This window comes from Phascolarctos cinereus, unplaced genomic scaffold (assembly GCF_003287225.1).
Source record: "Phascolarctos cinereus isolate Bilbo 61053 unplaced genomic scaffold, phaCin_HiC Scaffold_4;HRSCAF=312, whole genome shotgun sequence".
NCBI lineage: Eukaryota > Metazoa > Chordata > Mammalia > Diprotodontia > Phascolarctidae > Phascolarctos > Phascolarctos cinereus.
In genome coordinates, this window is record NW_027555847.1 from 232,094,447 (window position 1) to 232,111,424 (window position 16,978).

At 38.2% G+C, this 16,978-nt stretch overlaps 1 protein-coding gene across 1 annotated transcript in view; it reads left to right on the forward strand.

Moving 5' to 3' along the window:
• Nucleotides 1–16,978, forward strand: part of TRPM6 (transient receptor potential cation channel subfamily M member 6) — a 197,616-nt gene that overhangs the window by 158,282 nt on the left and 22,356 nt on the right. Inside the window, exons 29-32 of the mRNA XM_021008567.2 lie at nt 1,211–1,269; nt 3,995–4,020; nt 6,512–6,568; nt 11,982–12,047. Coding sequence (XP_020864226.1) covers nt 1,211–1,269; nt 3,995–4,020; nt 6,512–6,568; nt 11,982–12,047 — 208 coding nt within the window. The remainder of the gene's footprint in view (nt 1–1,210; nt 1,270–3,994; nt 4,021–6,511; nt 6,569–11,981; nt 12,048–16,978) is intronic.

Sequence of the window (16,978 nt, forward strand, 5' to 3'; positions counted from 1 at the left end):
AGAACATGTGTGGTGGCTTGGTTTGAAAATGTTAGAGAAGTAGCATAGGTAGTCTAGTGCTGGGTAAGATAAGGTGGAAGCTTACCTCTTAGAATACAGGATCTGAGGGGAACAGTCTGAATTCCATTAGCAAGCCATGAGGAAATTTTGTCTTTGAATACTTTGTCGCTTATCATATTGGCAGTCGTATCTGGTCTAACACCGAGCCTAAATTATCCTGACTGTCCACTGGCCCTCCATCCAGCCTGGTCTACACACCATAATCCAGGGGATCAAATTCTTTGGGGAAGAGACCAGCCATCCAACTAATTGCCAACCAGTTGTTACAGATGGGGCCAACAAGTCAGGCTAGTTGAAGCAACAAGACACTCTGAGGGAAGACAAGAGGGAGAGATAGCATGTAACAGGAAAGTAAAAAACAAATGGCCAAAACTACTTGCACTCATGCCCCAAAGGCATCAGCCCAGTACCCTCAATGTGGGAGCCCTTGGAGTAGTGAGCTCCTTCAGACCACCAGCCTGGCCCCAATAGTCACCTTCATGAGGAGCTATGGAGAAGATGAAGACTTCTCCTATGGAGAAGAAGCCTGTCATCCTTTCCATGACATGCTGACCTATAGCACTGATGAGCAGGGAAGCCCAAGAGTTTGGAGTATGGCAGTGCCTTCCAGACCGCTGGCCTAGCTTCCAACCGAGACCAGGAAGCCATCATCCAAGGAAGCAACTCTTAGGGGGCACGACCTGGCAACTATTTCTACAAGTTCTCTAACCCCTGTCTCCTCAATGATCCTAGCTATGGATGACCCTGCAAAGAAAGTTCCTGTTGCTGAAGGACTGGGCATGGTCAAATGGTTCGACACCAGAAATGGATGTAGCTTCATTAGTGAAAGTGACATTAAAGAAGATGCGTTGCCTTCTACCTTGCTACTATACCCTAAGGACTGGTGGGCCTTTCCATGTGACTTATAGTTGAGCCTCCTATCTCCACTATTAGAAAGTAATCTTCTTTAGAGTAGGGATTTTCTTGCTTTTCTTTCTATCCCAATACATAGTACAATGCTTTTCACATGGGATTTGGGGCTGGACCTGTGAATTCACTGCTTTAAGGAACTCCTAGTTGCTTATTGTGGATTATGTTTTGATAATGTTTTTCTGAAAGCAAAGGGTTATCAAATGTATTGCATATCCATAATGACTCTCCTTTTTTTTAGGATTTGAGCAGAAATGCTCTCTGCATCACTTGGAACACCAGTCAGAAGAGGAACTCACTGTGAGTATTTTGGAGTCAAGTTTTCACTGTTTTGAGGTGTTTTTGCTTTCTAGCTGGATTTTGCAGGTTTCTAGGCAGAGGTTTTATTTTCAGAAAAATAATTGATGTGGGCAAAAGGCTGCATTTTCCTTTTAGTATCAGAAGGGTAGTAATTATTGATTAATACACAATTTTTACATTTTGGCACAAATGCCTCAACTCTGCCCCCTTTTGATTGTGTGATATGGCTGGATTTGGACTGGGGTTCAAATCCCAGCTTGGCTAATTACTGCTTGTGTGATTTTGAGCAAGTCGATTTATCTTTCTGGGCCTCAGTTTCTTCATTAGCAAAATGAGGTAGATTGTACTAGATGATTTCTAAGGCCCTTTAACTTTTAACATAATAGCCAGTAACTATCACTATATTGTTCTGAGAACTTCTCTTCCTTCTCATCTTATAGCCACCCTCTTGGTGCTGAAAGATTCTCTTAAAACCAAGAAAAAAAATTGTTGATATAGTGTCTTGTGGAGACAATTAATCCACCAATTTGGAATCCATTGAATATGAATCATATAGTAGAAATAGCTCTTTGGCACCTTTTAAAAGCAAAAAAGAGATTAAAGTAGGCTGAGACTAATTACGCTTATGTATCATTTCTTTTCATTCTTTTGTCCTTCAGTTTCTAAGACAATCTTTTTCTTCTTTCTCAGGCTTCTCAGTAACACTATAATTCTCTGTCTTAGCAACAGCTCTGATGATAAAAGTAGGAAACTTAGGGATTTTAGTGCTTTCTGGAATTTTTGTTATCCAAGAGAATAAACCAGGAACTAAAGTGCAAAGAATGCTATGAAATGAATTGGTCACCCAGCAATAGAGATTAACCTTCAGCACCAGTATCTCCATAAAACACTGGTTTTCACCAAGTGAATTAAGTTTTTAGTCACATGTGTTGGTTCTTAAATCCCCTCCAAAGTAAAGTCTATTTGCAGAATTGCTTCTAAACATAAAAAGAAAGTGTGACTATCTTCAGCCTCAGTTTCCTCATCTGTGAATGGGAATAACAATAACAGATAATATAAATGTACATACATGTGTCACTTTAAGATTTGTAAAGTGTACATGTTATCTCCTTTGAGCCGTATAACATTATTAGCCCCATTTTACAGGTGGGGAAACTGAGGCTGAGAGAAGTTAAATCACTTGCCCACAGTCACACAGCTAATAAGTGCCTGAGTCAGGATTCAAACTCAGGTCTTTCTGAATTCAAGTCCAATTACCTAACCAGTATGCAACCAATCTATGATAATACTTGAATTCTAATACCCATACTACCTTCCTCATAGGCTTATTGTGAGGAAATTAACATGCAAATCTTAAATTGCTATATACACGAGTTACTCTTATTTTTTCATTGTGAGGGTGTGAATTTGTTAGTGCGCATAGATAGGATCACAAGTGGCATTGCACTAAATTAAAAAAAATGCCCTGAAGCTATAAAAATTAACTACTTGGGGGCAGCTAGGTCACAGTAGGTAGAGCTCTGGCCTTGGAGTCAGGAGGACCTGAGTTCAAATCCGACCTCAGACACCTGAAACTTACTAGTTGTGTGACCCTGGGCAAGTCACTTAATCCCAATTGTCTCACACACAAAAAAAGACTACTTGTCCAGAGAAACAGTGTGTTACTTGTAGAATGAATAACTGACTTTTATGTCCTAGAAAGAAACTCTTTGCTTTATTTGTTCTAAAGCAACTTGGATTCAGAAATATGTTATACATGATACATAGATGATGAGGAATAGAGACAGAAGTAAAAGATGAGTATAATTACCGTGATAATAATAATAATAATAATAATAATAATAATAATAATAATAATAATAGCTAGTATTTCTGTAGCACTTTAAGGTTTGTAAAGTGCTTTACAATTATTATCTTATTTGATCCTCACAACAACCCTGGGAGGTAGGGCTGTTATTGCCCACATTTTACAGTTGAGAAAACTGAGACAGACACTTAACTGAGGTTAAGCAATAATAGCTATAGCTAACATTTGTATAGTGTTTACAATGTGCGAGGCACTCTACTAAACACATTGTAAGTATTATTTGATCTTCACAACAATCCTGGGAGGTAGGTGCTATTATTATTTGCATTTTACAGATGAGGAAACTGAAGCAAACAGAGGTTAAGTGACTTGCCCAGGGTCACACAGCTAGTACTTGTCTGAGGCTGGATTTGAACTCAAATCTTCCTGACTCCAGGTCCAGTGTTCTGTGCACTATAGTGCTACTTAGCTGCCTAAAGAAATACAGTAACTGACAATATGTAATTGTGATGAATATTTTATTACTCAGTAATTCTTGCTTATTGATTCTGTTTTTTAAGATATCTTGCTGTTCTTGGCCAGTGATTTCATGGCTAGAATTGAATTTTCTTAAGTCCTTGACCAAATGCAAGGCTTTTTTTTGGGGGAGTTGGGGGGGTTATTCCTTAGGGCCACAGTTTATCTGTGGTGGCTTTGATCCAGGAAAGGGACTTTGAGGCTGTATGTCATTTATGCATTTAAAGTTCTTTCACACTTCCAAGTGGTACCTTGCCTTTAAAAGATTTAGACATTGTATTTTATGAGTTGTAGCTGAATCTTGAATGCGTAGCTTCTGTTGTGACTATTTGACATGTTTGTTACTATTTTTGATTAATGAAAGTGTTAAAGCATTATCTAAATTATTTCATTTTAAAACAGGTCGAGAAGTTTAGAAGGAATTGACAGTAAGTCTTAAAATTTTTGAAAATAATTTTTATTTTAATGATCCCCAATAGCCATCCAAATAGTGAAAAAAAATTATGTTTGGGGGTGCTCAGTGTCTGGATACTACCTCAATTCTTCTCTTAGCTTTATGTGTGTAGACAGAGTCACAATGCTCATTTAACCAATTTTACAAATATTCTTCAGCATCTTGCTCCAACCATTCTTTACATATGGTCTGGATAGCAAACCGGGAAGCCCATGTGGTCTAGAATTTCCCTCTCACTGTCTCACATTAGCACTATCCCTCTCCCTTCCCCAAACTCCCCAAAGCATCTGTCATTCCTGGTAGAGGTAACCGAGGGAAAAAGAATCACGATGCCACTTCCCTTTCAGGGAAGGCTAGAAAAGAAGGTGATATTACTTCTTTTTATTGAGTAACTGAGAGCCTAAGATTTTCTTGGAATTAAGCACATTGCATTATTGGTCTTTTGTTTGTGAACTGGTAGTGTGTTGGTGAAAGGCAGCAAGATGTAGGGCCGGCTGTACAACATATGGCCCACAGGCCGCTTGTGGCCTACCCAAGGATTTTTGGTGACCTCCGAAAAATATAGAGGGTGTAAAAGAAAGTAAAGATGTAACGTGTGGTTTGTCTCTCCCCTACTTAACCCCCTTCCACTTGTCACTACTGCGCTCACGTAACTTGGTGGGTGGATTGCCACTGTGTGGGCTCTCTTGTTTTTCACGTGACCTGCAGCAACCAACCATGTCTGTCTAGTGACTAGACTGTCTGTGGCCTGAAGTTTAGCCAATTTTAATTTTGGCCCCTACCTACTGCCAAGTTGTGCAGTTCTGGTGTAGGGGAAAGAATTTTGGTCCTCATTGAAGTGAAAAGAAACTGGAGTCAATTCCTGGCTTGAGATATTCCTGTCTGGGTCACTTTTCTGAAACTCAGTTTCCTCACTTGTAAATCAGGAGTAATAATACAAACATTATGTGTATCAAAGGATTGTAATGAGGAAAGTGATGTTATCCTGAAAGTTCTACAAAAAGGCTGCTTCTTAGCCTTTTTTCTATCTTGTATTTTTATCAAGCCTGTGACTCCCATCTCAAAATTATGTTTTTAAATGCATAAAATACACCATACAGAGTTACTAAGGAAACCAATTATATTGAAATACAATTATCAACATTTTTAAAAGTGATAAAATTATAATTATTAATTTTATTTTAATTTTAAAAGTTCACTGATCCCAGGTTAAGTACTCCAGTTACACATTATATAAATGAGTTACTAAAAATAAGTTCCCTGAGTCCATTTTGCTTTTATGAATCAGCAAAGTAAGTCTACTACTAAAATGGTTTTTGTGTAGTTTTCCTCACAGTAACTCTGGGAGGTAGTATTAGCACTAGTAATAATAATAATCATAACAATAATCATCATCAAAAATAATAATTCATCAAAAAAGATGAGAAAGATCATTGTAACAGTTGACTTTTATGTAGTATTGTTGTTCAGTTGTTTCAGCTGTGTCCAACTGTTCGTGACCCCATTTGGGGTTTTCTTGGCAAAGATAATGGAGTGGTTTGCCATTTCCTTCTCCAGCTCAAGATGAGGAAATTGAGCAAACAGGGTAAAGTGACTTGCCCAGGGTCACACAGCTCCTAAGTATCTGAGGCCAGATTGAACTCAGGTCTTTCTGACTCCAGACCCAACCTTCTATCCACTGAGCCACCTGGCTACCCCTTTATGTAGTACTTTAAGGTTTATAAAACACTTTCTCTAAAAGAAATTTGATAGTGCAAGAATTGTCACCATTTTAAAGATGATGAAGCCTGAGGCACAGAAGGTTAAATAACCTTCCCTCCAGTCACACAGCTAGTAGTATTTTTGTCTTAATCTATGTAATGCCTCAATAGCCTTTTACCTTTGGACTTGAGCAGTTAGAAGTTGCCCAATTAGACTAGAAGGTATTCTGATAACACTGTTCCCTGTGCTTAAGGTAACCAAACAAATTTGCTTGTGTTCTTTTACCTCACTCTCTGTCCCCGTCTTCATGTTAGCCCCTGTAGGTGCGTATTTTGCTTTGGTATTCTAGGTCAGTGAAGTAGTCTGCTTATAACTTGCTGGTAATAATGTAGTTATAAGAGTATCATTCCTTTGTAGGGAGCTGGGAGGATGGGGCTTGGGGAGTGCTGTGAAGTGTGATGGGCAGCTGAGTGCCTTTTACAGCCCAGGGCTGTAATTGGCTCAGAGAAAATACATCTCTGAGGCTAATATTAGTTGTCTTTCTTCAATTCCCCGTATAAATATGTTTGGAAATATTACATTGATGATTGGAAGCTGTCAGGGTAGCATACACAATAATGTGTTTAAAGGATATTAGCTATCTTTTCCAAATACTGAGAAGCCATTCTGATGAACCTGTTCAATAATAACTTTGAAAACAATATATTTCTAAGCACGTATTTATTTATCAGTAGCCAAGTAATTAAAATGCCAATCTTCTCTAGTTTCAGAAATCTCAGCCTCTTTAAAAACTCCTCAAGATCTGCACTATTATTATTCAGGTAAGGAGAGTCTTTGTAAAATAGCTAAATTTATTATAGTGCTTTAAGGTTTGCAGAGTACTTTATATATGTTTTCTCATTGGATCCTTACAGCAACTTTATAAGGTAGGCACAATTATATTACCCCTATCTTGTAGACAACAAAACAGAAGTTGAGAAAGGTCAGGTGATGTGTCCAGGATCATACAGATAGCTTGAAGTAGGATTTGAATTCTTCTGACTCGAGTCAAGTTTTGTATCCACTGTGATGCCTAGCTACATATGTCATGTGAGCTAAAACTTTGTGGTTTTGCACCTGAAACTTACCCATTGGTGATTTCCGTTTGACTAGTACAGTTCTCATATTCTATTTGTGTTCATTCAAATGAAAGGGCTTTTTCTTTGCTGCAGAATAAGACATTTTTATCCAGTTTTCTTTAGGTTTTGGCTACTTCTACAAATATATTTGTCCAAACGATGAAAAAGAAAGATGATTTTGAAATTTAATCCATTGCATAACCAAAGACAACCAACCGAAGAACTAATGGCATGATGTCATCATCACTGGGGGTATTCAGAAGAACATTAATTTTAGTTTCTTAAGAAGTGACTGTTATGCACCTAGTAGGAACTCCATGATGTGTAGAGTAACAGCTTGGAGAATGGGCTGAACAAGGATGTCTGTTGCCATCTGCAAAAGGAGCTGAGGTTCCTGGAGCTGAATGAAGCTCCTGGCTAGTATTTCATTGGGCAGCTGAAAAGGGTAGTCCTGACAGCTAAGACATCAGTGAGGAATGCTGCCCAATACTGCCCAACTAAGTGCTTTTTGCCCATTGATTCTGTTCTTTCTATCTTTCTATTGTTATCTCTGGTGGCTTTGATCCGTGCATTTATATTTACATTGGTAAACTTCTTCCTCTTACCAAGGAACTCACTGAATTTATCATGACAGATGGATTCACCTCTAAGGCAGGCCCTGTACCCAACCTTGACCTTTCATAGTGCCTTCTTCCCACTCTTTGTCACTAAATCCTGAATGATCTGGCAGTAAGATCAATTTAATTAACATCAATTCCCTTTAATTCTCTTAATATCTGTTCAACAAAAACTTTAAAAGGGTCTACTAAATGCAAACTACTGTGCTGAATGCTGGGCATGTAAAGATAGCCGCGCCATAAATCTTGCTCTTAGTAATATAACTCACATTTACACAGTGTTTTAAGATTTGCAAAGCACCTTCCTCACAAGAACCCTGTGAGATAGACAATGGGATAGTGACTTGGACTGGATCCATGTTTTCATTGAACTTCCAGATAAGGAAGTTCCCTCTTATAGTGTAGGTAGATACCTTTTTCTCAATGTATGGTCTTAAAGAGTTGCCTGGAACACTGAGAAATTAAATGAAAAGTTAAGTGAGAGGTTAAGTTGCCCAGAGTCACATCGTATGTATCAGAAGTGGGATTTGAACTCAGATCTTCCTGGCTCTGAGACCAGCTTCCTGTTATGTGGCAATGCCTCTCCATAACATAGGTAGTAAAATATTATTACCCCCATTTTTGTAGTTGGAAGAAACTAAGGCTCAGAGATGCTAAGAGATTTGCCAGCAGTTGAGCAATTAGTAAGTATTAGGGCCAAGATTCAAACCCATGCTTTCTGATTGTATCTCTGGCACTACAGCAATGACTCCTGCTGTCTCTAGGGGCTCTCAGTAAACACAATGATACATGGCAGGGTAAGTTAAATACTTAAGAGAGGGAAAGGTAACTTTCTCTTGGAGGGGTCACCCAGAGAAAGCTTCATGGAGGAAGTGGCACCTAAGCCAGCCTTGAAGGAAGGAAGGGACTTCAGTAGGAGGACATTGGTTCAGGGAATTTATTCTAGAGATGGAGAAAAGAGTGAACAAAAGTATGAAGATGGGAGAGGGAAGTTTGAGAACAGAAGATGAAGACTAGTTCAGTTTGGCTGGCAGGACAGTGATATTCTCACAGAAAAGTTAGAGGAGAAAAAAGGATTTAGAGATTTGATGATGATTTGAATTTTAAACATGATGAGCTTGAGGAACTGGTGGGGACATTGAAGTGGAAATATTTAGCTGGCCCTGTAGCAGCAGCTGTCAAGATTACAGACAGTGGGCTGCAACAACAGCTGGGCTGGACCTCGGGGAACAGTGTATTTCTCCGGGGGCAGTCTTCTACTCTGTAGAAGGGAATTGATTGGCCCCAGAAACAGCTGTGAACACCCACTCTATCTCTTAACAGTGGGCTCTGGCCTCTCAAGAAATCCACTGGACATCCTGGCTCAAGTGGAATTGTTTTCAGAAACCCATCCACAGAAGTGCAGGCAAACTAGACTACAGTGGCTTTTTTGGTCTTGTGGCAAATAAGATTGGGTTAACTGTTGTCTGAACTCTAAAAGCATGTGGATTGCTCAATGTTTGACTAGTCCAAGGCATTCCTGCATGTTTTCTAAGTCATATTTATTTAACACAAATTAAACCCACCAGACCCACCATATGTAGGATAAATAAGTATCTCAATGGGACTATAAATCTTCTCAGAGGAGAACCATTAGCATTGGGTGAAGTTGCAAAGATACAAATTTAGGTTCAATGCAGGGAAAAATTTCTTAATAATTAAAGCTGTCCCAGAGTGGAATAGGCTACTTACTGAGGTCATGGGTCTCCCTCTTCCAAAGGTTGGATATATTGTAGTGGGAATATATCTATATCTAATCTATATCTATCTTTTTTTTTTCAGGATTGGGATATAGTATAGATTGGAGTAGATGGCTATTGCAGACCTTTTCAATTCAAACATTCAGTGAACCCACAAGTCCAGGGTCTAGACTTATGCCAGAATCTACTTACATTCATAGCTTAGCATGTAGAAAGCTTATTTGATTCTCTTAGGGATGCATTGGCTTAGATAGAAATGACTCAGACCTTACTCTACTCTCTACCAGCAGTGTATCTAGAATAATCTAGGTTCTACTATCCTTCTTCCATATTGGTACTTAATATTCTCTTATATTACCTTGACTCTCTCCCTCCTTTGTTTGACTCAATCAATCAATCAATCAACAAATATTTAAGTGTCTACTATGTGTCAGGCACTGTACTAGGTACTGGTGATACAAATGCAATGAATGAAACTATCTATTTGAAAGGAGTATATGTACATGCTAATGGAGGAAACAAGCACAGGATAAATATAGAGAGAATAAATACAAAGGGAGTTAAATCCCAGGTTGTTTGAGAAGGGAAGGGACTAGGAATTGAGGAGATAAGGAAGGTCTCATGTAGAAGGTGGTAGGTTAGCCATGTCTTAAAGGAAGAGGGGGATTCTGTGAAGTAGAAGTGAAGAGGGAGTACAATCCAGGGACCACCAGTTCAAAGGCACAAAGATAGGAGATGGAATGTTATATGTGAGGAACAGAGAAAAGGCCAGCTCATTTAGATCAAAGAATGTGGGAAGGGAAGTCATGTCCACTACTAAGCAGATTGTCACTAGTTGTCCATGCCCATTGGAGACTGAAGAGCATCTTCTACGCAGCACCAACAATTTTGTGAGATCTTTTATACTGGACAAAGATGAAAGAGTTGTGGAGGTATTCCTTGCCCATGGCTAAACCTGGTTCTTATCTTAACCAGCTAGGTAATTTGACTGACCAGGCCTGGTGTTCAATTCAATTAAGCTTTTTTAAATCACCTACTATGTATGTGTAAAGGAAAGAGGAAGCATGGCATAGTGGATAGAGGGCTGGCCTTGGAGCCACGAAGAGCAGGGAGATCTGGCTATGATTGTGACTGAAAGGGGGAAAGGGCAGCTCTGTCAGCTCATTGATAAGTTGTGTCATTTTAACCTCTGATCTTAATCAGTTTATCTTCCTTGGTTGACCTGTGACTTCACTCTTAGGCCTGGAGTGAGCCTGAATACTTTAGCTTAAGTTTTTCTCTGACTCCCTTAAATAGTCTCTCTGTTGGTGATGCTCCTAGAAACACCAAGAATTTTGACAGCTGGATCCTTACTAGTTAATCTTGCATTTCTACACTGTTGATGCCATTGTCAAGGCACTACCCCTGTCAAATACATCCCTAGTTACTCAGGATCTTCCTCTGGGCCAACCCAGATGGGTCCTGTCACTCATGAGTTATATAATGATTCTATCTTAGTTAGCCTTGCTATGCCTCAGTTGTTTCAGGTTCAAAATGCACATAATTGTACTTCACTTTCCCAAGTGATAGTCTACTTAGGGACCAAGAGGTAAGCAACTTGTTTTTGTTTTTGTTTTTATGTTTTACCGTTATTGGTCCTTTGTTTTGCATCACCTTCATTTTCCATCATTTCCTTCTTTCCCATCCAGAGACCCTTATCTTATGGATAAATAGTAAAATAATATAAAATAACATGATAAAAAGAAAGAGGAAAAAACCAATGTATCAACCCAATTTGACACTATACACAATGTTTTGCAAAGAAGGGACAGAGATACATCTGCATATCTCTTCTTTGGGGCTAAGCTTGGTCATTAGAATTAATAGTGTTTAGTTTTGATTTTGTTATTCTAGGAAAGTAGCTTATCAAAGCAGAGTGATAAAACTATACCTACATTTGGACTTTGGTATAGTATTGTCTTCAGGGGCTCATTGCCATAGAATGAGGCTCTTTTTTTTTATTCACTAAATCCCATTGGATGGTATAAGACTAAGAGGTAGACTGAGTCCTACTTTTTAAAGAATCATGGTGCTGCCAGTTCCATTTGACAGTATTTTGATGGATCTCAGGGCACTGTTCATTTATGTATTGGGTTCTTAGTTTAGACTATTAACACTGGGTACTTAAGTCTAGTAATAATCTAGCACTTGGTCTGTGGCTATAAAATTAGAAAAATTTTGCAGGGGAATACTATAGTTTGTTTTGACATTGATGGACTATAACAGTTTTTGGGACTTAACATGGAAAATGCAGATAGCCTGTCTGTAATTAAAGCTGCAGTGTGTAGTTCCCTCTGGAAAAGAAGGCGAAGTGTGCAGACTCTAACAGCAGATGTCCTCAGAGTCTACATAGTACATCAGATTTGCTTTAAAAAAAAAACTACAGGGAAACTGGAGTAGTAAGTAACACCATTGATTGAAATAGGTGCTAACAATATGCCATGTATGCATTGGATTTATTGTTTGTGTGGAGCGGAAACATCATACCTGCTTTAGATCTTGTTATATAATTTCTTGCAATCTGTTCTTAATTCTGTGACATCCTTTTGGGTGAAGATATTTGTTCTTATAATAATTGTACTGATTTTAGATAGAGATAAAATATAACATTAACATTATTTGAATAAATATTGGTTTGGAGAAAGCTTTCTATTAAACTGACCTGATGATGCATACTAAATAAAGTAAAATTTTCTCTTTCTTTCTTTTCTTTCTTGGCAGCTGTTGAAAGGAACAATTTAATGAGGCTTTCTCAAACCATACCATTTACCCCGATACAACTGTTAGGTAAGTTGCAAATCTATCATCATTTTCTGATGTGTGAACTCAACGTAGTAATGGACCAAACCTAGCAAGAAGCCATTTTGGACTCATTTCACTGTGAATTGTGTTACCATTTAATCAGATGGATAGCTTAATAACAAAAACCCCAAAAGAAACAAATAAACAAAAACTCTTGTTAACTTGTCCGGCTAGGCATCTCTGGTCTAGCTCTAAGAGCCTGTGGCTATGGCTTGTAGTGAGTAAGTAGCGGTTGGGATGGGATGCCACAATTCTGCACCTGGCACTCCATGATTCAAGGCTGGAAGTAAGTCGGAAAGAAAAGAACAAACCAACCATGCTTAATGAACACAGAGAAAAGTGATCAATGTCAACATGGTGAAAGCCATCAGAACTGTGAGAGAAATGCTGGGTGTATTTTTTTTTTATTTGTTTGTTTTCTTTCATGCCCACTAATTGCTCTTAGTGCAGAAAGGAAATGTTGGTTTTAAAGGCTGGTATACAAGAGGAAAACAAACCCTCATTAGCTAAGTCTACTGAGGCTTTGCTAGTAGAAAGGATGAAGAGATTAACAAGGTAGGAAGGGTTGCTACTTGGATATTCCTCTGGATTCAAGATTTTATAAATTTGGGCACTCCCTTCAATCGTGTAGATCAAATCATCCGTGCCTTATCCTTTTGTATAATTCTTGTTCATATCCTCCATTAAGGGCCAACCATACTAATGGGAGGCCTTCATCTGGTTCTTTGAATATTTCAAGCTGTAACACTTGGGCTCTCCATTATGCCTCACACAAGCTGCCTTCCTCTTTCTATTGCCATACACATCCTGGAAGATGTCTTTTACTCCGTTGGTTTTGCATAAGACACCATTAGGAATATACTGTAGACTATTTGCACCCACTGTCCTCAGACTTCATTAATCCTGTCAGTAAAATTCACACTGTTTGCATGGAGCTAAACTCTCACTGTTATCCTTTAATAGCTAGCATACACATGCTCTCCTTTTGGCCCTAAAACAGCGTTTGCTAATAAGTGATATCGCCTTAACTTCTCTAGGCATCTGATCTCCAGTGACCTGTGGAGGTAGCCTTCTAAGTGCTAAGATTATTTATCATTAAATATTGATTGAACATGGTATACTTATATTTGTATGGTTTAAGGGATCTTAATTTTTTCAGTATGTATATTCTCAGTTGATGAAAATCTCAACCCATTTCAACCTTGAGGAAACAGCTTTTCTGAAATACTATGGCTGAGAATATTTAGCACCTGGTAGCCAGCTTTTTGCTTATGATCCAGGATAACTTTGTTAAATGGTCTTCTTATTAGTGTCAACCAAGGCATAAAACATGGAGACATATGTTCCAGTTCACATGAACAGTGTGAATTAATAACAGCATTTCAAAGAGTGGAGACTGAATCTGTATAAAGACTCATGACCACGGTACATTTACCCTTGTCTCCTTACTTCTAACCAGGGCTGAACACGATTTAAGGGTCAGCTTCCATTAAGAGATCTCTTATAGAATTTGTTTGGGCCAGCCTTCATACAAGCCTGTTTTTTCCTGCTTATTTATTTTATTTAGAAATATGTTTTAATTGATACTTTAAAAATTACTTTCATTTCCCCCTTTATTCTTCCTTCTCCCCCTTTCTTCCCAGACAGCCATCTCTTGTAACAAAAAATGGGAAGAAAAGAAGAGAAAAAAGTTCAGCAAAACTAACCAACATAAAAAAAAATCACATGTCATATATAGTGTTTTAGACTTGTGGACCACCTGCTCTGCAGAGGAGCAAGTGGACATGTCTTTTCCTATCTCTTTTTTGGGGCAAAGTTTCGTCGTTATAATTTCTCAACATTCAGTAGTGACTTTTGTTGTGATTCTTTCTATTTACATTGTTATAGTCATTACATTTATTGTTTCTTGAGCTCTGCTTGCTTCAATTCACATCTATTTGTATAAGTTTCCTATTTTTCTCAGTATTCTTTATCATTTCTTATAGCAGTGGTGTCAAATTCAAATAGAAATAGGGTCATACATAAGGATCCCTGAGGACTGCTTATTGACTTAGAAAACCACATATTAACATTATCTGTGTTTTATTTTATTTTAATTTAGTTAGTGAAATATTTCCCAGTTGCATTTTAATCTAATTCTGGGTTGTACTTGGCAGTGTTGTGGCCTGTGGGCTATGTGTTTGACACCCCTGTTTTACAGCACCATAATATTTCATTACATTAAAAGGCTTCTGTTTAATTAGTTATTCCCCAGTTGATGGGCCTTTAACAATCAAGAGGGAAATTGAAAGAAGTACTGATATTTTTAAGGTAGAATTTTCCAGGTGGAAAGTGTTGCACATAGTTCTGAGTATCTACACTGCATCTATCTGGTTCTTTTTTTTTTCTTTTTAAATTTAATTTTATTTCTTCAGTTCATAAAAATCTCTTTGATACCTCCTCCCCTTGCCATTGAAAAGAATGAAAAACCAAAATTCTGATAACAAATATGCATGACCAAACAAAACAAATTCCTGCATTGGCCATATCCAAAAATGATGTCTTAGTCTGTATTCTGAGTCTATCACCTTTCTGTTGGGGGTGGTCATCTAGGGGAACGTGCATCATCTTTGGTCCTCCAAAATTGTAGTCAGTCATTATGCTGATCAGAATTCTTAGCTCTTTCAGAGTGGCTTGTCTTTACAATATTGTTGTTATAGAAATTATTGTCCCAGTTCTGCTTACTTCATTCTATATCAGTCCAAAGAAGTCTTCTCAGGTTTCTCTGAAACTGTCTCTTTCATCATTTTTTACATCACAGTATTCATATCAGCTTCTTTTTCCAGTGAGTTTTTTAAAAGTCTGTTAAGTAAAAGAAGCATAGTGGCTAGAGAACTAACCTTAGAGCCAGAAAGACCTGGGTTAGAATAATTTCTTTCTCTGATACATATTGTGTTACCCTGGGCAAGTCACTTAACCTTCGAGTATTCTTAGGCAGCTCTCTAAGACCATGAGTTTCAGAGAAGGTGATGACATGTGCTGTCTTTTTCTCATTTGGGAGTTCCCTGTACCAATGAAATCACAGATCTAGTCCCTTTCGTCTATTAAGTGATCATCACTGCTTTAAGATAAAAACAAGCACACACCAAAATAGTTTTAAAATTTTCAGTTAAACACCAGCACCACCTAGGCAAATATGACATGCTTTACTGGCTCATGATAATTGATTTTAAAGGGAACCATTGGAGTCCAGAGTTGAAAATGAAGAGACAGAAGTTTTTCCAGTATGATTAGAAAGAAAGATGAGCTGGTCGCATGTTAAGAAGCAGCTAGATGGCATGGTATATAGAACTCTATGCTTGGAGTCAGGGAGACCTGAGTTTAATTCTGCTTCAGGCTCTAGCTGTGTGACCCTGGGCAAGTCACTTAACCTCTATTTGCTTTAGTTTTCTTATCTGTAAAATGGGGATAATAATAGCACCTCCCCAGGTGGTTGTGAGGATCAAATGAGATAATATTTGTGAAGCACTTTGTAAACCATAAAGCATTCTAAACTTTAGTTTCCTACTACTACTACTACTACTACTACTACTACTACTACTACTACTACCACTACCACCACTACTACATGATGATGATGAGGAGGAGGAGGAAGAATAACTGAATAACTGGTAGTCAACCCTCGTGCTCCATTGTTATCCATAAACTATCCTGAGAAAGCTCCCAGAACATTGAATGATACCTCATGGTGGCAAATTTATAATGGAAAATAGACAATAGGCAAGCATGAATGGAAGGTGTATTATTGGAAGTGATACTCACATTGATGAGATCAGAGCTCCATTGGCATATTGGAGACCTGGAAAGCTCCATTTTTCCTAGGCTTGTTCTTGGCTGACAGAGTGAGTGTACTACAGGGGGAAGCTGCATTAGCTCTGGATTCTGAGGACCTGGGTTCAAATCCTTCCTTTGGTGCTTACTACCCATGTGACATTGGAAAAGTCCTTGTGCCTCATTTTCCTTATCTGTAAAATAAGTAGGTTTAACTAGATGGCTTCTAAAGAGATCCTTTCTAGCTTTAGACCTCTGGTCCCATCACCCCATGATAATCAATTTCTTGTTTAGCCAGTACTCCAAGGCTTTCTGACTTGGTTGAATGGACCAGGGCTTACATTCTTCTGGTAGAATCTTCAGGAACCCAGGGTCACTTCCATGAACTGCAGGACATTTGAAGAGGATGTGAAAGGAAGAACAGTTCTTTATACAAATATGGGCAGTATAGGTTGCATTCCCTTTAAAGTGAAGGAGTAGGGAATAGAATTATAAGATGGAATACCAGTCTAACAGATATCACTCATGCCATTTCTTATTTCTTTTAGGAGACAGTCAGTTCTAACAATGGATTGTCCCAAACCAATTAGATTTTCTCCATATCCAGTTAAATGAGTTAATTTGCTTTGTAATCTGGGATTAGAATAATTGAAACTGTTTTTTTTTTGGCTAGGCAATGGGGTTAAGTGACTTGCCCAGGGTCACACAGCTAGTAAGTGTTATGTGTATGAGTCCACATTTGAACTCAGGTCCTCCCGACTCTAAGGCCTGTACTCTATCCCCTGTGCCACCTAGTTGCCCCAAAACTTTTTTTGCCAGTTAAACAGAGGAAGTTCAAGATTCTGATTTCAAAGCTAAAAATGAGAATAAAAATGTTTTCAGCACCTTTAGCAACATATTATAAAGACTCACTGTCATTATAAATCATTCAGGAATGCTTAGTTTCCAAGTTCTTTTTTTTTTTGGTCATCTTAGACTTTACTTCTGACTAATTTTTGTGTGAAAATATCACTGTGTCCTGTTATCACATGCAATTTTTCTCGATGAAAGGGTAACAAAAATGGTGTCAAATACACTGTTTCTTAATGTTTTGATTCTTTCTAAGT